The sequence below is a fragment of the Zootermopsis nevadensis genome, unplaced genomic scaffold (assembly GCF_977971745.1).
Source record: "Zootermopsis nevadensis isolate Lab colony 2312 unplaced genomic scaffold, Znev_1.0 Znev_ptg000012l, whole genome shotgun sequence".
In the NCBI taxonomy this organism is placed as follows: domain Eukaryota; kingdom Metazoa; phylum Arthropoda; class Insecta; order Blattodea; family Termopsidae; genus Zootermopsis; species Zootermopsis nevadensis.
The window spans coordinates 13,917,003-13,937,566 of record NW_028259144.1 but is presented as its reverse complement, the minus strand read 5'-3'; the positions used below and the strand labels follow the sequence as shown (position 1 = coordinate 13,937,566).

Here is a 20,564-nt window from a genome sequence, read left to right as displayed (position 1 = left end):
ATAAACAAGGATTATGACAGTAAATAATCAAAGAATGGATGACAATGATGGCCACTGTAACCCTTGTAACTATTGCAAAGTAACAAGTTCGCTCTTTGATAGTACCCACTTTGGCCATCAGATCACAGCAGTTCAGTGCCCACTGAAGATGGAGACATTTCAGTCTTCAGCCTTGATGATGGAGACACTGTTTCTTTGAAATGCTGGCACTTTGTGACAAGTCTACATGGCACCAAAACCCAGAAAAGGAACATCATCATGAAACGTTTATGTTTTAATGAGTTGTCTTGCACTTTGCAGAAATTGTTGCAGGCAGTACTACGTACGTCTAATTCAAAATTTTGTACAGCTGAATGTAGTTGTTATCCTGCAGTAATGGTATTGGAGAGATAATTCAAAGACATCTGTAGTTTACAAAAATAAAAGCTTCAGAAAATGAGATTTGCACATAAATAGGAATAAGTGTTTGTTCTACTCAATACAGATGTCATTATAAATTAAATCCAAAAAGCTCAAATTTTATATTCTGAACATACTGTTTCTGAAGTGATTTATTAATTAAAAATACAAACTTTACACAATCTTAATTAAATTAGTTTACACTTCTTTTTGGGTAAGGATTCTTCTACAGTTTCCATGTTGCTGAAGAGTTCATCATAATCATTTTCAATAATTTGTATGTCATCATCACTGCCTTTATCACGTACATTGTCTGTGGTTTTTAAGAAGGCATTTGAACGCAGAAGAATGCAATTCAGACAAGATTTCATATACATCTGAAAACAAATTGAAATTATTACAATAACAGTACATACAACCTTATAAAAAGTACCAATTATGTATATCTAAGATGATATTTTTTTATATAACACAACTTCCCTCCTCTTAATTTATTTGTCTGAAAAGTTCACAATAAAACCACTGTTGTTAATATTGCTTATAATAAGATCTTCAATATAGTAAATGAAAAATGAAAATTAAAGTTAAAACAAAAACTGGACCTAAACTGTATTTGTGTTGGCATCTACAAAATAAACCAGGAAAGTGTACTCCATACCAGAATATGTTCTTCGCGTGTATATATAAGTACTAAAAGTGAAGAATGGCAAAAAATCCATACCAAATTTCATCCCAATCCATCCAGTGCTCCTTGAGTCGAACTGACTAAACAAACTGATGGACAGGCATGAGTAGCCCATAATGCATTCTCACCACATACATTGTACAAAGAATGCATAAAAATTAAAAATTTCCATCATCAAAACACAACAAGGAAAACATTATCATCGAGAAGACAGTGTACATCATGTATCTCATGATCGTGTCTGCATTACCTAAAGAAACGACTGGAACAGTGTACTCTTTGGAGTACTCTGAAATGCCAAAGGTATTCTTCATGCTACATCATAAAGGTCACTGTAGCACTAACGTCATTAAAGGTTCTTGCTGAGCAACAATGTGTTCCAGCAATGTTTTAGGTAACTGTTGCACACCAGTGTGTTCAAATAATAATGATGGTTCCTACTGTTGCACAACAAAAGTCTTTAAGTCACACTAATACGATCAGATGTAATTGTGCAAGAATGTATTACAACAATGGGGCCATGGTTACCATTACTACACAACACTTACCCTGAACATTTCAGTTCTGCCTACCGTCTAAAAAAAACATGGATGGACTAAGAGTGTTCTTTGCTTACACTAGTGTGAAAAACACCTAATAAAATAGATAAATAGAAAATTGAGTGTGTAAACAGCATTGTTATGCATTATGACACTGACATTCATAAATATAACTACACAACACTTAACTATGGCTTGATTCATTGTCTGAAAAAAGAATGGCAAATATCCTAAAATGTCATTATAACTAGACTCACTTGTTATACAGTCACTTTAATATAAGGAGAGAACCATATAATTGCCCTACACTCGTCAAAAAATTTGAATTAAAAATTAAGAAAACAAGAGTCGTAAGGAAAGGGTACAATAATACTGTCTCATTACCTTCCCATTGACAATATCTGAGTGACAGTGGGAGGCAATACTGAAACACATACTTTGGCTTGTATATTTGTAATTTTATTGCCTAATAGAGGTTATAGGTCAGTGTTAGAGCAATGAAAGAAGTTTAGAAGTTGCAGAAATCATCAGGAAAGAATGGAAAGAGGCCATCAACAACTGGCATTTCATTACTGACCAAAGAAATGTTAAGACTTATGAAGAACACAAAAATAAAACCAAGGCCATCTTAAGGTTCCATAGGAACAGCCATTGAGGGCCTAACAATAGAGAGTTCATGGTGGTGGAGATGGTGATAATGAAATTTGGACCTATGAGAGATGAAGAAACAGAGGACTGGAGAAAATTACATAATGAGGAACTTCACAATCTGTACATATCATAAAACTGTGATTAAATCAAAAAGAATTTGTTGGGCAGGATGCATACCTGACACAGAAGGGGTTAACTTTATACAACACTCTGGATGGTAGGCTTCAAGGAAAGAGAACACTTGTACATGAGTACAGGTAAATGAAAGACTAATACAAAAGAGAATATTAAATAAATAGTTTGTGAAGATATAAACTCAGGTTATTGTGATGAACCTTCAGTTCCAGAATTTCTTGATCACTTGAATGATTATCAACTGCTTATTCAGAGCTCATTCTTTGAACATGGTTTCCTCACTTGTTCTAGAGTGTCTCATAAAATCTGTTATCGATGGCTTTCATATTTCATCATTTCTTTTACAGCCAGAAAGGATTTCACTTGCTATCTATCATACAAATGTCTTGTCATCAGTTCTCCCTTTTCTGTCTTATGACATAATGATGGTTTGTAAGCACAATTTGTGATAGCCATAATATTGACATTTAATTTATTTATGGCCTACTTAATGATGATGCCAATAGCACAAGATCACAGAATATCGAGTTACGTAACTGAATGTTTTTAAATTCACTTTATCCTTCTCTTCAGAATGTAGATTACATCTGAAATAATAATTATTACATGCAGTGATTTGTTCTAATGTCTTGTAAGGCCATTACCTAATCAAATAATGTCTTACCCTTTGCAGGAGAGCTCTGCTGTTGAGGTTATGGACCAGAATGTGTCTGTCCAGTCCAACACTCACAATGTAAGGTTCTGTCTTATGGCATGCTATAGACTTCAGCGAACCCACAGCACCTTTATAATGTTGTACCACTGATCCTTTCCTGCGCAGGTCAATAAGCATTATCTTTCCTGTGGTACTTCCTACAACAACATGGCTGCAAACAAACAGAAAATTCATTGTGCACAATCTAAATGGAAGTAAACTTAAAGCGAACAGAAAAATTACAAGTTTCATTCGTGGCAAGACATTCTGTGTATTGCTTTTATTTGATGTTAATCTCCAGTGACCTTTCATATACAAAAACAGCCAGAATTTTTTTAATTCAAACAAACAATAAAAAACCAGATACTGCGACAGCTTGATATCAATCATATACAAGGTGTACACATTAAATGTATACCATTTTACTGCATCATTGCTCATAAACTGAATGGCAAAGGAATGTAGGTTATATAACCAAGTTTCTAATTTGTGCCAGTTGATTATCAAAATCTTTACACTAGAGGCACTATACTCTCAATTGTTAAAATGGAGTCTTACGTAGAAAAAGCTGAATGCAGTCTGTGGTTTCACAAGTTTAATTCTGCAATTACTATGCAAAGGATACTTCATACAGTGTTTGGAAGGGAACCACCAACAAAAATGTGGATTTACAAGGTTTGACTTACAATACTGTGTTATATGAATCACGACTGAAAGTCTGCATGCAACTGTCATGTAATATCTTACATTGTTCATACCTGGTTGTCGCTAATTGTTAATTACTGATATTTTCTTTAAAAAAACAGTATTACCACCAATTATACTAGACACTAAAAGAAATAAGAACCAAATGAATCTGGATGAAAGTAACATGTCAAATTAATTTAATACATAAAATATAATAAATATACTTCCTGTAATCTTACAGTCAGTTACATAAGACAGAACAAGCTAATTGTTAACCCTTTGTTTGTATTATGTGAAATTTACATAATAGTATGAATTGTACTTTATAATATGTATTGTATTATTATTATTATGACTTTTTGCACATCCTATTGTCATCTGACTGTCTTATGGATCCATGGAATGTAATAAAATGTATGTATGATGTCGATGTGTATAACCATGGATAGCTGCTCCACCTGCACTAACCTAGGCATGGCTTTGATTTAGCCTGCTTTTTTTCTCAAGTAAAAAACAAATGTGATCACAAAGCTCTGATTGCATCCTTTTAAACTTCTGAAACAGACAGCTTTCCACAAAATTTGGTATAGACACTGTGCCACTGGAGGCTACCCCAACCCTGTACTTCTTAGCTTTCTACAGTCATCAATGTGAACAAGGGAAATGCAAAAGCCTGTAAGATGGGAGTACTACAGCCACTTAATATAGGATCCTGAAATGAAGTGTGGTAATATATCTTTGGAAATTTGCAACTTTTGTAAAGGTAATTTTTGTAGAGTGTAAAACATGATAACCATGAAAATATTTTCTTTTAACTTTAATGAGTTTTTCATTTATGCAGTATTTGTAAGAAATACATCTGCTGCATAAATGAAGAAATGACTTTACATTACTTACTGGTCTCTGTTAGTAACTGTCAAAGTTGTCAGGGACTGTTCAGGGATATCCATATTAATAACTGGTCGCCTTTGAGCAGTACTTGGATCATAAACTCTTACCTGAAAATTAAATATCAAATACTTTACTGCTAAACTGGCACTGGATAAAACAAGATTGGAGTACACTAAAATTCCAAAGGTGTTCTTATCCCACATTCTGTGTACAAACTGTTTTAATGTTATCTCCTTAATCATATATAAGTATATCAATTAATATTAAATACATCTGCCAATTTTATATCATTACTCTTCACATATGCACATGTTTGTAATCTTAATTTGTAATACTGATACTTTACAGAATAATGCACACCTATCCATGGAAATGCAGTAATGGGTAACAGCATTTTGGCAGAGGATCATCCTCCTACCTTATAAATTTGATCATTCATCATGTTGGTATCTCCAATTAGAGGAAATACAGAGGTATGAATTTTGAACAGTCACTAATGGCATGAATTCCATTCCAAACTTCAAACAAATCCTATCAGCCATCACTCACTCACTCACTATAACTGTCCAGTACCTCAATAATACCTGAGTGAATATGAAACGGTGGTGGAAAAACTCATAGAAAAACATGTCTCAGTGCCACTTTGTCCACCAAAAATCCCATGTGGGCTGCCGTGGTTGTAAACTCATAACTTCCACAGTGAGATACTGGTGCCTACTTGAGCCATTACACAGCTTGGGATAGTACTTTAAATTAGGACACAGCTACCCCTTTCCATATACTTTCCTATTCATTAACCATCATATCATCCTAGTTTATATCTTCTGAGCTATTGACAGCATCATTAAATAAATCAAAAACAAATATATGAGTGAAATGTCTATACTTAAAGTACTGAGGTAAATATAATTTTGATCCGTATCAGTCAATTGTACCTGTATCTCTAAATGCTACAGGAACAGATCATGAGAATATCCTGCAGCCATAAAACATAAAATATTGGATTGTCAAATTCAAGTAGATGCCAATTAAGTGGGAAAGGAAAATACCACATCCCACCAGGCAATACTCGGTAAATGTTTTCCAATTATATATGCATCTATGTACAGACTTACATAAATATGATCATGCCACATCAGTACAAAGCAGAACCTACCATAAAATAAATAAATGGTACCAAACAAATCCTTAGAAATGTGGCAAATTTCAGGTGTCTGGAAATGATACTATAAAAAAAGTATTTCCGAAATAACAAAGGTTAAACTCAGGAAATGCTTTTTACCACTCTGTGTTTTTTCTATCACTAAAAACTTAAAGGTTAAAATATACAAAATTATAATGTTTACTGTTGTTCTAGATGAGTGTGAAAATTGGTGACTCACTCTAAGGGCATAACACAGACTAAGTGTGTTTAGAAATATGACACTGAGAAGAATATTTATTTGGACCTAAGAGTAATGATGCAATATGAGAATAGAGAAAATTTCATATGGCAGGCTTTGCAATTTGTACTCTTCACTAAATATGAAATCAAGGGCAGATAACATGGGTAGGATATGTAGCATGCATGGGAGTGATGATAAATGCATAGAAAACTTTAGCCAGAAAATTTGAAAGGAAGAGATGACTTCAGAGACTGAAGCAAAGATGAGGGAATATTAAAATGGATCGAAATAAACGGTGTAAAGATGTGGAATACATTTATCTACATAGTTAACATTAGGATTTTGTAATGAACTTGAATTTCATAACAGGTACAGAATTTCTTGACTAGCTGAATGACTATTCTAATAAGGGTTCTGCTCAATGAAGTTGGTTAGTTAGTTACATCACAGGATATTGCAAGACACTACAATGACCTTGCACAAAGGATTTGTAAAGATGAATATTAATATCAAAGAACAACAGTTATACTGCAGTATACTGAAATCCTTTGCTAGTACTGCAAATACCTGGCGGGCTTATGCTACATATACATCAAGACTTACATGTCCATATCTTGTGCAGACTGCTACTTTGGTGCTGTCTCGCAAGAAACCCATGTCCGATATCCACACAGGTACTCGTAACTGCAACATGTCTTGTTTCACCTGAAACATTGAGTTCTTGCACAAACAGACAATATCTGTGCTGATGTGATCAATTAAATGACATTTCCTAGCATGTTTTTATACAACATGTATTTAAATTAACTGGCATGTGAGCACTAGTACCCACTGATTTCAAATGGTGTAGCAAAGGAATAAATAGTAGTCTGTACATGAACGGTACTGGAAGAGGTTATAAATTAAAACCTGGAATTCTATTTAAACATATATGGGATAATTTTGTAAACAGTAATCATAATACTAATGATGTTGATGTTAAAAATTTACCTTATAAACTTAAGAACACATGGCATCAAGAGACCATGGACTTTAACTTCTTCAGCATAGACCTGATAGTGTACTTAAGGCATAATAATTTGAAAGAATTAAATTTACAAATATATTTTGACCTTTTAAAGGAACCATGATTGTGGCTAGTGTGGATGACAGCCCCTTACAGCATTCTGAAGAGTTATGAACACACCCCAAGAAATATAATTTACAGTATGAAACCAAAGAATGAATATCCTTGAAGAGATTGAAAGATTTACTTTCCTAATATTCACAATAGCTGACATGTCCTAATACTGGGAAGGATGATGAATTATGAGTACAGTTCCATACAGGGCTAAAAAGAAAAATGTTTTCCCAGCCCCCATGGGCAAGTTAGGTGACAAGTACACAGACATTTATATGAAGCATACTGAGATATTATAGGCAGGTTTATCCTGATTAAACGGGTAACAGATGTAACCTGTATTTCTGGTGCCTTAGTTCCATGTATTCACAAGTCATAGACATATTTTTAAAAGCTTGGCTTTCTAAAACATAACAAACTAAACTCACATTTTTAGCTGCAAAAGTACACGTATTCTGTTCTAAATTCCAAAGCTTAAGGTCATTTTCCTTTCCTCCAACTGCAATAATATCTGCATTTATTGAACTATGTCTCATTTTCTCTATTGGACCACCAGTGTCCATAACACTGTTGGAGTCTTTTGAATGACTCCATATCTTCACATGACCTGATGCTACAGCTGTCAGAAGTTTCCTAGAAACAAAGAGAAAACATCTCAGAAAATGGTTGATTTATTGACTAGTGAATATTCATAACTGATGAAACAGTTATTTAGTCTTGTGCTTCAGTTTTCACAGCTGGAATTCAATGTAAAACTTTGGCTTTTGGGTGCAAGCCACATCAAATGATGAGTATTAACTAACATTTTAGCAAACATCACAGTTATAAAACATGTACACAAACAAAACTGTTTACACTTTGAAGGACACTAATGCCAAATGCATTTCAACCTCAAGAGGTCATCGTCAGTGGGAGAAAAAAAAGAAAAGAAAAGAAAAGAAGAAAAAAAAACAAGTTATTCAGTGTAGTGTAAGGACCACTGCCACCAGATTCAAACCCAATTGCAGTAAATAAATAATAATAATAATAATATAATACAAATCAAAAAGATTATGGTTTTTAACAGAGCATAAAAAGTATGCATTTTACAAAACCATATTTATGTAACACCTCACTGGTAGTTGATTGCACAGGAGTTGGTATATTATATTGGGCACTTAGCTTTTATGCCTACTGGTAATGAAAATGGCCACAGTTTTACGACGATTACACAGTTAACCCAAACACATTAAACTATTCTTTTGTACACTTAAAATGTAAAATGACTACACCATGTGGAAAAATTACATCAAGGACTTGAATATAATGAAAAGTAATATCCGTAGCCATTATTCTACCCAACTGCCACTAATGTGTTAATTAATTGGGTTCCTTTACTGTTAATAGTCTAAATAGTAATACCATTTTCACATTTACTCCCACCCACAGGATGATAGTAAAACCATATGAAAACAGACCAGCAGTTGCCACTTGAAGCATAACTTTATTGAATTAATGTTAACATAAAGCTTACTCTTTATATCTTGACAGTCCTTTTATACTTCCTTTTCCACAGGTAGCATCCACGCTACTTGTAAATGCTTTGAAGTCGGTGTCGTATATCTTTACTCTCTGACATGACATTCCAATTAATACATCAATCTCTTCTGGGTCCCCCCATGCCAATGATGTAATTTCATGTTCCTTCGTGAGGACTTTTATATTTTGTATATTCTTTGCAATTGGTTTTGTGCCCTCGTCTTCAAAATTAATGCTGATTCCTGGGGTAAAAAAGAAAAGAAATCGTGATTGAAATTTCAAAGCTGAAAGAAACCATGCGTTCAACCTGTAACGTAGTTCAACCATAACCTCAAAATGTTGATTGAATTAATATGCATTTCTCATACACAACAAACATATTTATTATACTAATATAATACAAATTTAAACAAGTAAACTGCTAACAGCGCAAAATGGTTAGTCCGTACCTTTAAATGAGCCTGTTTTCCCTCCAAGAAACAAATCAAAATCATGTTTCCGTGCCATATTGAAGACTACCACGATGACCAACATTGATATTACAATCCTAGGTCGTCCGGGTTACAGACACTTGTAGATGTGACCAACAACAGCCACCAAATTATTTCGAACAGGTTGGAACACACACACACACTTAATGTAATTCGTTGGATAAAAACTGTTCTTAAGGTAAAAATTTGCGAACCGAAAATAAAATTCCCATTAATTTCTATAAATAATTCTGACCTGTTCCCGATTCCCAGAAAATCACTGTAATGTTTACGCAGGGAGTGAATGGGTTTCTATTTCCTACAGAATAATGCCAAATTTTCACAAAATTAGAATTGCAGATTATCGAGAAACAATATAATTATCAATTATTTACCACGAAAGTGTACCTGACTTTAGGTAATTCCATGTGGTCATAATCGATTCAATGCAGTTACAAGCAAAGTTCGTACTTAGTATTATGAATTATCGATCATATCAAGTTTGTAATAGTTGCATGTTGGCACGAAAAGTACAGGTGGAGCTGATCGATAAGTTCACATGGTTGAAGAGTTTATTAGTTTCGTGTGTAATTAAATACAGTACGTAATATAAGTTCTTCTTCAAAACAATTATAATTTTGTTTGCTCATTGATAGAACTGGCAAGTTTAAGGATTTCAGAACGGACTGTTTTACGTCCTGCTTCGATAAATTCTGCTGAAATTTGATGAACATATGAAATTTTACACTTTTTAAAGTTTTTAATAGCAATCTCAAATTCAAAGGAAATAGGCCCAGGTATTAACGACCTAGCCACAAGCATTTGAGTCTGCCCTACGCCAATCACGATACAACAGAGAAGAATTTTGAGTAGTTTCACTCATCTTGAAAGAATATGCAAAAACTTTCATCACGCCATTTCCAATGTTGTTAGCTACTCCCACTTGTTTTTTTCTTTCTTGGAAATTGTAAGTTCTTTGAAAACATTTAAAACAGTTATACTTAACAGCAACATGTCACATTTACACAAGAATTTTCAACTTTCATTCGAATTCATTTCGGCGATAGTTTGAGAGAAACCTCTCAGAATATCTGTTAAAGAACATGTGGGTGTAGAACTCGCTAACTCTAAGCAAATGTTACTTATGCATACAGGAATTACGGACTGTTTACATCATCCATCAAACTACGAATCTATTTTTACTTGTGTAAGTACGGAAGTAAATTGAGAAATATGAAGGTAGTTAACAAATTTATCCGTTCAGTAACGTGTAATTCAGTAACATTAACGTACACGCTCTTTTACTCAAGCATTCACAGTCTCCTACCATGGTGAAATTCATAAAGACACACGACTTATATTCTGTAATTAAACCCTTACTCTATGTCTCTAAAGCTGTGGGAGTCGCTCCATTTGTTCTGGAAGGTGAACTCAAAAATCGGAGGTTAAGAATATCGGGTCCTGCTGTGGTGTACAGTGTCTTAGTATTATTGATATTATTAGGACGTCAGATTTCCTTGATTCGAGAAATTTACTTGTTCGATTTGGAAACTGTTTTCAAAACAGCAGCTGTCATTGAAACTGTTACTTACAGTATATCTACATCCGGTTTCGCGCTCATGTTTTTGCTTAAGCGTACTGACATGTATAAAATTTTACACAAATTATCTCTGTTTGATGAACTATTTGGTGATATGGAGAGGTCATACAATTCGGCACTTTTATTTTTGATTGGTCAGATGTGTTTACATCTAGTCGTCGTTTTGACCTTAAGCATCACCGTTAGCTCTTACGTGGGATTAATAACGTTTATTGACTTTGTTGGACGTTCGGCCACTGTAAACAACCTTCCAATCATTCTCATAGTGGATACACAGCTTTTTAACATAATGTTACTGCTGAAGCAACGTTTTTTCGCTGTAAATTTAAAAATTACAGACCACCTAAATGAAAACCACAACACGTTCTCAATTCGGCCCCGCAACAGTAAGGTAGCGATTTCTTTGATAACCCAAATTCCGAAAGTAACTTTGATGGATTCTTCGTTTGATCTTCCTTGTGAGAGATTTCAGTATCTGAAGAATCTCCACGAATTTCTGTGTGACATTTCTGAACTTGTAAACTGCACGTATGCGATCCATATGTTGCTGAATGTCATACTAAAATTTATTGCCATAGTATTTAACATTTATTTCCGGTTACTTCGTCTGTTGAAGTCCGATAAAGGACAATACAGTGACGACGTTTGGGAGTGGGTGATGACCGGTATGCTGGGCTGGTACGTCTTGAAGCTTGGCGGAATCGTCTGGGCCTGCGCCTCGACAGCTCGAGAGGTAAGTTGCAACTTGCACACGTTAACTGGTGGCCCACATTTCGTGTCCTTCCGACTAAACAATGATTGGTTGTTTGGACAGTTTCTTTTGGCAATCCGGATAAAATTTGACATATTCCGCCATAAAGATGTATGAACAACTGGAGTTAGAACTCCATCCATTCTTAATCTGAGTAACAAGATTTCTGGATCAGAAACAATTGTAATAACTATTCGGCTGGCCATCGGACAGTAACAACCGTGCCCTGTTTTAACATTTTATACATCGCCAAAAATGTTTCTGTGCTGTTAAAGGGAGAAATGATATCACACTTTATTGAATTAAGTCTCACATGTTACACGTGAAGTTTGTTTCATCTTGGTTACTCTAGCTGTTCATTTGAAACATCTCCTATTTTGATATGAAACCTAAGTTCATGAAGGATACATCGCTTTTACAAACGAGTCTCTGCAAACCAGTTCTGGAACCGATTCAGAGCCATCCAGCCATTACATCATTTGTGGAAGTACGAGGTGCGATCGGAAAGTTTCAAGACTGCGCGTATAAAAACCCGTACACTTATCTCAGGCATTAAATTCATCCATCACCCTCGAAGTAGTTCCCCTGGGAGTGAACACAACGATCCCAGCGCCGCTGCCAAGCCTGGAAGCATCCCTGGAAATCTTTCTTCGTCAGCCTGTCAAGCACCATCTGCGATTCTGCCTGAATCTCTTCTATCGTCTCAAATCTCCTTCCCTTTAGCTGAATTTTTATCTTTGGGAAGAGGAAGAAGTCACACGGAGCTAAATCCGGCGAATAAGGAGGGTGCGGGATGACGGCCATGGTGTTTGAGACCAAAAACTGCCGAACTTTGAGGGCGGTGTGCGCTGGCGCGTTGTGATGATGCAGCAGCCAGTTGTGGTTGCGCCACTTTGACGGCCGCTTCCGTCCTTTAGAATCAGCTGACAGGTCCCATAGCCTATCCCAACAATGTCTCACAAGTCGTTGATGGTATGACGTCGATCTTCGTGAATGGCCTGCCGAATCTTCGTAACATTTTCGGGCGTTGTGCTCGAAGATGGTCGTCCAGAACGCTCGTCATCATCGACAGAGGTTCGGCCATTTTTAAAACGTGAATGCCACACAAAAGTTTGTGCACAACCCATTGCGGACTCCCCAAATGCTTGCTTGCTTGCTCGCAGATGGTGCTTGACAGGCTGACAAAGAAAGATTTCCAGGGATGCTTCCAGGCTTGGCAGCGGCGCTGGGATCGTTGTGTTCACTCCCAGGGGAACTACTTCGAGGGTGATGGATGAATTTAATACCTGAGATAAGTGTACGGGTTTTTATACGCGCAGTCTAGAAACCTTCCGATCGCACCTCGTATAATCCTGAGTTTAATCTTTTACATTTTTATTTTGATTGGATTATTTTATGATTACAGAGCGATTTAATCGACTCTGAACCCATCACAATCAATCAACTTTATTGTAATCTTTCCTACAACAAAATAAAATATAACATTATTTGAAAGAAATAAAATGTGCGTCTAAACATCCCATCGAAAACAGTTCTTATCTGTTTTAATAAAAGGAAAGGCTGTGCCTGACGTGTCAAGCTTGAATCTATTTAGATTCGTGTCTACTTCTTTTCTTAGAAATTCTGTTGATACGCGCCCTGAGAACTTTTATTGTTTCACTGACATAGATTCTTTAAATGTATAAATTTAAACCAATTAATTCATTGACTTCAATGGATACATTTCCACTTGTCAAGGCTTTGTTCTCCTTGTCTAAATTCCTAGGACTAGCTCCCTTCGTTATGGTAAATACCAGCGATGGTTGCGCTTTACGTGTATCAAGGGGTGCCGTAATTTACAGCACTGGAATGCTGATCCTAATTTCTGCCTTTCTGATCGACAGAATATCATTCCGAAAGGATTTTCATATGAGTAGCTGGCCAGTCTCTGTAGCGAACACAGTTTTTCAGCTGTCAACAACCCTCTTCACCTATTGGGCATCTTACATTTCATGTATCACAAATTGTTCGAATATGGCTAAAGTTCTGAAACAAATTTTCACGTCAGTTTTCTCACAAAATGTCTTGCTGCTCAAGTACAAATTATTTAATTTCATACTTGCGTTCCAAATATTTGGAGGGTTTATAACCTTCGGCGTGCTCTATTACATTGAGTGGTGCCACGACTTGTATCCTGACTACAGCGAGATGATCCCGTACATCGTAATAGACTGCTGCGATTATGTGTACGTACTGCAGCTCATAGATCTGGTCCTCTTGTTGGGACATTACTTCGACGTTCTCGGTTCTAGAATTCACAAATTATGTAAAGATGACGAGGACTTGATTTCGGTCAAGCGAAATACAATCGTCTCTCTTAGCCACTATGGAATTTCGTACGAGAAGACTTCAAAAATATCGTCTCGTGTCAAGATCCAGGAACTCAGTTGTCTGTATAATTCTCTTTGTGATACTGCAGAATTAGTTAACAGTATTTATTCATTTATGATATTAGTGAACAGTGCGGGGGCGCTTGTTGGAATCACTTATGGTTTATACATTGCATCTATCACGATATTTGATAGAATTAATGCGCATGATCGGGAACTGAATCCTCTTTTACCGACGCTGTCATGGAGTGCTTTCTACGTGACGATGCTTGTGTGCGTAGTCACTTCCTGCAGCTCAACATGTCGCAAGGTAAGTGAATTGCTCGCCGTTGCTATAAAAGCCGTCACCAAATTGCATGCTTCAACGCCACAGCGAAATCGTTCGCCTTTGAAACACGAAGAGAAAAACCCTGGCCAATGAGAGCTCAGAATTCGCAGAGTAGCAAAGTTAGCAAAGCTGTACCGGTGACTAAGCCGCGTGGCCTTGAATCAAGAAGTTCGGTGGCAACAATATAGCTACAAGTCTTTAATTAAAAAAGAAAAATTACGTTTCTTTCATGATAAAATCTAAACAAAGTTATTCTACCTGTTTATGTTTGTTTAATTATCTCAAAAAACCGCAAAGCTTACGCAAAAAGTTTACTGGGGCAAAACACGTGTTTAATTTTTCTTTACGATTAAGCATTTAGGCAGTTATGCTCCAGATGGGAGCATAAATGTATGCAGGTCTTCATGAAAACTATTCGTTGTTATTATCCGATTTTAACTAAAATGTGGCTGTGTCTACAGATTTCAGAAAATAAATCCTCAATATAAAATTTCATGATAAACCGTCTCACTGTTTATAGGCTAATTTTTGGTCCTTGGACTGTATATAAGATCAAGTGCCAATATTTTCAGTCTGTCAACACATATAATAAGTGAGCCAGTAGTATACTAATAAAATAATTCTGTAGTTGTTATATACTTCATTAAATAAACGCTATAAAAGACTGCACTTCCTTAGACTGAATCAGGTCAAGGACCAGGTCAGAGTTAAAGCTGTGACGCATCAATCTTGTTCTACATCTCGGGGCCGGCGGTGGCTCTGAACTGACGGATGGATGGAATAATGATCTACAGCGGAAAATACATCTATTCTGACGAACGCCAGCCAAAATGAATCCAAATATGGTCTAGTAAACAGCGCTCTGACGCCGACTATTGTCGAAAAGTTTCTCGTCGTTTTCCTCGGACTCTGCAGAAAAATTGTAGGGTAGTGTTTTAATTTTGGTTACGATCACCTCTTAATTCATCACAAAGAACCATTTTTCCTCTCAATTTTATTCAACCTATGAAGATGAGGAGATGTTGTTAAATAAACTTACAAATGACGCTTAGGCTCTCCGATATCTTACTGACTGTCCTGGGATTGTGTCTTGTCAGCAAACATAAATAAGACTTGCTCAGCAAGATGAAACATTCTGATGTGGAATTTAGAAATCCAGAATGGATCACATGAATTCGTATCTTGACTTCTTGGCACGCGCTGCAATTTAATTTTGCTGGCGCGTTGTTTCTAATTTTGACTATATGGCGACTCTATGGATTTGGTAAGAACGTAATGTAAAATATTTACATCACAATTATGGTTAGTTGAATGGCACGAGCTGGTTATTCCAATACTAACAGAATTCCTGAGAAAAATGTATTTTCTTTTTCAAGTTATCTCCAGTTTGTATATAATTTAAAGAAAAACGTATTTATCAAGTTTTAAAAGATAGAAACAATTTATTTGTCAGTTTTAGAGTTAACACCGCACAGTCGAATTTTCTCCAAGTATTTACAATAAAGTGAATCATCAAGATGGACCTCAGTCCACGTACTTTTCGCACAGTATCCTGTGCATTAACTTTGTTCTTTACATTACTCATAACATAAACATTAATTGTAATTTGACTTAGTATTAACATTAATTTCCTTTCTTCCCTTAGTAAAGAGGTTTCTCAGAATACTTCATCATCATCATTAGGGTCACCCCGGTGACCTGGTGGTTACTATCCTACATTCAAATGTCGCAGGTTCGATCCCAACCGTTGTCACAAAGAATACAGAAAAAAATCTGTTTTATAACAACTAATCATGTGAATACGAGAGTAGAGACAACTCCATCGGCATGCCGATTACGTATAAAGCCGTTAGGAATAATGAAGTCTTAAATTGCTTTCTTTCTTCCTGAGATAGCTTTGCAGCAGCCTGATTAGACCAAAACTTGTAGTTTGGAATTCTCTTACAAGAGCTGACTTAAAAAACTTGAATGTATCCAGGACATATTTCTTACTTTAAGTCATAAAAACGATGTAAAAGCCTGATTCATGCAATTACAATTATGTTTTGGAAAACTTTAAATTGAACACGTTATGTGAGAGACGGATGAGCCGGGATAGCTCAGTCAGTATAGTGACTAGCTACGGGCTGGACGACCGGGGTTCGATCCCCGACGGGGGCAGAGGATTTTTCCTCTAGCCTCTGCGACCGGACCGGCTCTGGGGCCCACCCAGCCTCCTCTACAATGGGTACCAGGGGTAAAGCCGGCCGGGGCGTGATGCCGACCACTCACCCCCATCTAGTGCCGAGGTCAAGGAAGAGAGGAGCTACACCTCCACTCACCCCAAACGCCTACATGGCGTATAGCGGGACAAACTTTGCTTTACTTTATGTGAGCGACGGCGTTACTTCGACGTTATTTATATCAGCTTAATTACACATCCCTGTATTTTAGAAACTGTTGGTGTTGGAGGTACAAGCAGAAATGTAAAAGCCTGGAATGATTTCGACACTTGGTTTTCAAGCAGCAAATGCCCTTATATTCGCAGTGCCTTAGTTGACAATGAGATTTGTACTTACCGTTAACATGATTGATAATAAACTATTTAACACATATCTTTTGTTTAAATCGATTAATTGGTGATTACCATTTGTGCTGCCTTCTGCAATGTCTTACTGTGTTCTCTTCATTTAGGAGTGTGTATTGCTTATCTTTGTTCCTTGTATTTATTTCATCTTCTTGGCTCGCGTAACTGTTCAGAGGATGAGATGTTGAGTTACAATTTAATTACAATGAATTGAATTATTATTTACAGGCAAATCGAACTGCTGTTCTGGTCCACAAGCTACTGAGCAAGACCAGAGACCCTGGAGTAAAGGAAGAAGTATGTATGTGCCACGCCCACATTATTTCCGTGATCAAAGATTTGTCTGCCTCGAAACTGTCATGCTATTTAAAATATATTTCATTATGCCTGTCGCAGGCTGAACTAAAATGTATTTCTTTCTGAACAGGCCTATAAATCATCGAGGGTAAATGGAAGTACGGTGTTCATAATGTTAGCGAGATATAATTAAATCATTAATGTTAGATTTTAAGTATGTGGTAATGTTTTTGTTTGCGATTTGCTACTGTTATTAAAAAACAGTTTGATTGAAGAGTTAGTAATATGCAGATCTTGAAAGAGATTTAAATACTGTAGACCTGCATTAATATATTTTCCTTCTAAGAATATGAAACGTGAGAAGGATATATAGTTTTCAAAATCCCCTACCACTCTACACAACAGTTCTCAAAATAGGCACTTAATTCACCCTTCAAATAAGTCGCTTCTTGTATTACAAATATGCACGTAACTGAAAACGAACAAAATTTACGTTTCAGCTCCAACTGTTTTCACTGCAGCTGCTACATCGGAAAGTCCAGTTCACTGCTTGCGGGTTTTTCCCGCTAGACTTCACTCTCCTGTATTCTGTAAGTTGCTGATTCAATTCAATTAATTCAATTCAATTAATTTATTTAATGAATTTGAATTGAATTGATGAATTTATATTTAAATAAAATAAATCACAGATAAACAACTTGGTCTACATAAAATAAAATTCCTTTTGTTTTCAGATAAGGTCAAGTTTATGATTCAATACGCTATTTAAAGTTGTCAAAATCCTCGAAAAACAGATCAGTAATTGTAAGATTTGAGGTTTTCACAGCGGTGAGTATGAAGATTTCTGTCTTCATACTCTTCGCCCTGATGATGGAGGCAGTATGACCTCTGAAACGTTGGTTATCATCGACCAGACTACACAGCGCAACAACCCAGAAGACAGAAATCTTCATACTCATCGCCCTGATGATGGAGGCAGTATGACCTCAGAAACGTTGGTAAACATCGACCAGACTACACAGCGCAACAACCCAGAAGACAGAAATCTTCATACTCATCGCCCTGATGATGGAGGCAGTATGACCTCCGAAACGTTGGTAAACATCGACCAGACTACACAGCGCAACAACCCAGAAGACAGAAATCTTCATACTCGTCGCCCTGATGATGGAGGCAGTATGACCTCCGAAACGTTGGTTAACATCGACCAGACTACACAGCGCAACAACAACCCAGAAGACAGAAATCTTCATACTCATCGCCCTGATGATGGAGGCAGTATGACCTCCGAAACGTTGGTAAACATCGACCAGACTACACAGCGCAACAACCCAGAAGACAGAAATCTTCATACTCATCGCCCTGATGATGGAGGCAGTATGACCTCCGAAACGTTGGTAAACATCGACCAGACTACACAGCGCAACAACCCAGAAGACAGAAATCTTCATACTCATCGCCCTGATGATGGAGGCAGTATGACCTCTGAAACGTTGGTAAACATCGACCAGACTACACAGTGCAACGACACAGAAGACAGAAATCTTCAGATCAGTAATTAAATCCTTGTGAGCCCATTAAACTGCAATATTAACGAAGAAAATTATTTATCATCGTTTGAGTACTGTTGAAAGAATCCTACGTATTTGTCGTTGTTACAATGCTTTATCAGCCATAGGTTGAACAGAAACTCCGTTTCGGAGGTTCTGTCAAAAAAAAAAATCGAAATTCGGTAATTCCGTCTTTGGCCATCATGTTTCAGCATTCAGTTACTCTGTATATTGCCCACAGAACATAGACTATTAACTATTTACAGGTTTTGTATTATTCTCGTAATAAAAGCGATCATTTCCTTTAACAGCCTCAACCTACAGTTCTTTGTAATGGAGACGTGTTGTGATTCTTTGAAGTTCAGTAAAAACCGATTTCTTAAAAGTTATTTAGATGAGCTTCGCGTTTCAACGGATTAATCGACTATGGTCCACAAGAAGATTTTCCGTCATATTTGATAACTGTGATTACCTTTTTATATGTTCTTGCTTGTTGCAGATCATCGGAGCGGTGACCACGTACTTGGTGATCTTAATACAGTTTCAGCTCTCCTTCGCGAACCCGAAACAGAATGGTACCGTCTCAGCTGTTTTGCCTGTCAGCACGAGTTCAGATCTCTTCACACCAACTCTGCCTCCGTAGATTAAACCATGTGGTGATCCGTCAAGTCTCAGCTTACAATTTAAAACAGGCCGAGAGGATAAATGTTCAATGTCTCGAGTTTTCTATCTTATTCAGTCCGCCATTAATGTATCTTGTTCTGGTTTTCTTTCAAGCGCTTGGGATGAGAAAGTGTGCTGTGCATTAACCGACTAAGGACCAGCTACTGTTTTCATTTTGTAGACTTTGTAAAAACACTTAAATGGAATACAGTTACGATCAAAATAAAGATATGGAATAGGACGAAGAAAAATGAAAGAAAACTTTATGTATTACGAAATAAAGAGTGAAGTTTTCAAGTAAGATTTTACAGTGGCTGTTGCAATGCAGAAATTATTAAAAATCGAATAAATTGAGCATTCCCTTCGAATATTGCACTTTAACCAGACAATTATTCTCCACGTTTTAATATAAAATTATATCTCTCCACTTAAGGCATTACATAATTTGTGTAACTTTCCTAATATAATATATTTGCAACTTTAAAATTAAATCAGATTGCTCCGGACATAAAATATGTGCGAAATACTTACAGTTGTTTCTTCCGCAGGCTACTTTTTCAGAAAAGCTCTTGCAAGGAACAGAGGAAAGTAAACAAATCAGGTTGTACTTGTTAAGTTACGTATTTCTATATGTGACGAGGTTCTCACGGAGGTAAATTTATCGAGGTTACTTTTCTGCCTCTGCTTAGGCATGTGAACGTGAGGCCGGCAGTCAAGCTAGTCGGCTTTGGCTCTCTGGAGCTGTTACGCCACGGATTTAATTTTAATTTAATTTAATTTAAATAAATTCGGCGTTATATACAACTAATTTGTGCAACAAAATATCGCGTACAACATAAATCGCCTCGTTGTTATTAAAACGTTTACGTCCAAAAATAGACGTAATATATCTGTTCCACATCGAGATGTTTCGTAAGCAAAATTCCTCAACTTAATCTCTCCTTAAACACTACTAGATGGCTCCAGCAGACAAATCACGATTGAGTGGAAATTGTGCAGAGGCAGTAGGTTTGTTACTCGCTACTCATAAATGCACGCTTCAGAAGACAAGGAATCCTCCCACGTGGGGTATAACGAGTTTCCACTGTACTTGTATTTATTCCTAGTTATATTATTATTATTCTGTGCTAATTAACTACATACAACCCTTTTTTGAGATAGTAAATAAATATGTCTTATTTTGTGCAATTACGAAGTCCACTGCCATGTCCACAGGAGCTCGCCACTGGTCCCCATACCAAGCCAGTTGAATCTAGTCTATACATT

At 36.5% G+C, this 20,564-nt stretch overlaps 2 protein-coding genes across 4 annotated transcripts; one reads left to right on the top strand and one right to left on the bottom strand.

The window, feature by feature from the left end:
* Positions 1-533: 533 nt before the first annotated feature.
* l(2)k09848 (WD repeat domain 74 lethal (2) k09848) lies at positions 534-9,265 on the bottom strand. Its single transcript, XM_022064404.2, has 7 exons — positions 9,154-9,265; positions 8,700-8,946; positions 7,615-7,819; positions 6,670-6,771; positions 4,688-4,788; positions 3,074-3,275; positions 534-776 (listed from the first exon to the last, which is right to left on the bottom strand). Exons 1-7 carry the CDS (start codon positions 9,236-9,238, stop codon positions 588-590), a joined length of 1,131 nt encoding a protein of 376 aa, XP_021920096.1. The 5' UTR covers positions 9,239-9,265; the 3' UTR covers positions 534-587.
* LOC110830035 (putative gustatory receptor 28a) lies at positions 3,083-19,599 on the top strand. Of its 3 annotated transcripts, XM_022064410.2 has the most exons (6): positions 3,083-3,142; positions 5,030-5,154; positions 11,391-11,507; positions 17,017-17,085; positions 17,586-17,675; positions 19,135-19,599. In XM_022064410.2, exons 2-6 carry the CDS (start codon positions 5,122-5,124, stop codon positions 19,276-19,278), a joined length of 453 nt encoding a protein of 150 aa, XP_021920102.1. In that variant the 5' UTR covers positions 3,083-3,142; positions 5,030-5,121; the 3' UTR covers positions 19,279-19,599. The 3 variants fall into 3 exon arrangements, with proteins under 3 accessions (XP_021920102.1, XP_021920103.1, XP_021920104.1); XM_022064411.2 differs by lacking the exons at positions 3,083-3,142; positions 5,030-5,154 and adding an exon at positions 9,405-9,774; XM_022064412.2 differs by lacking the exons at positions 3,083-3,142; positions 5,030-5,154; positions 11,391-11,507 and adding an exon at positions 14,080-14,204.
* Positions 19,600-20,564: the final 965 nt, after the last annotated feature.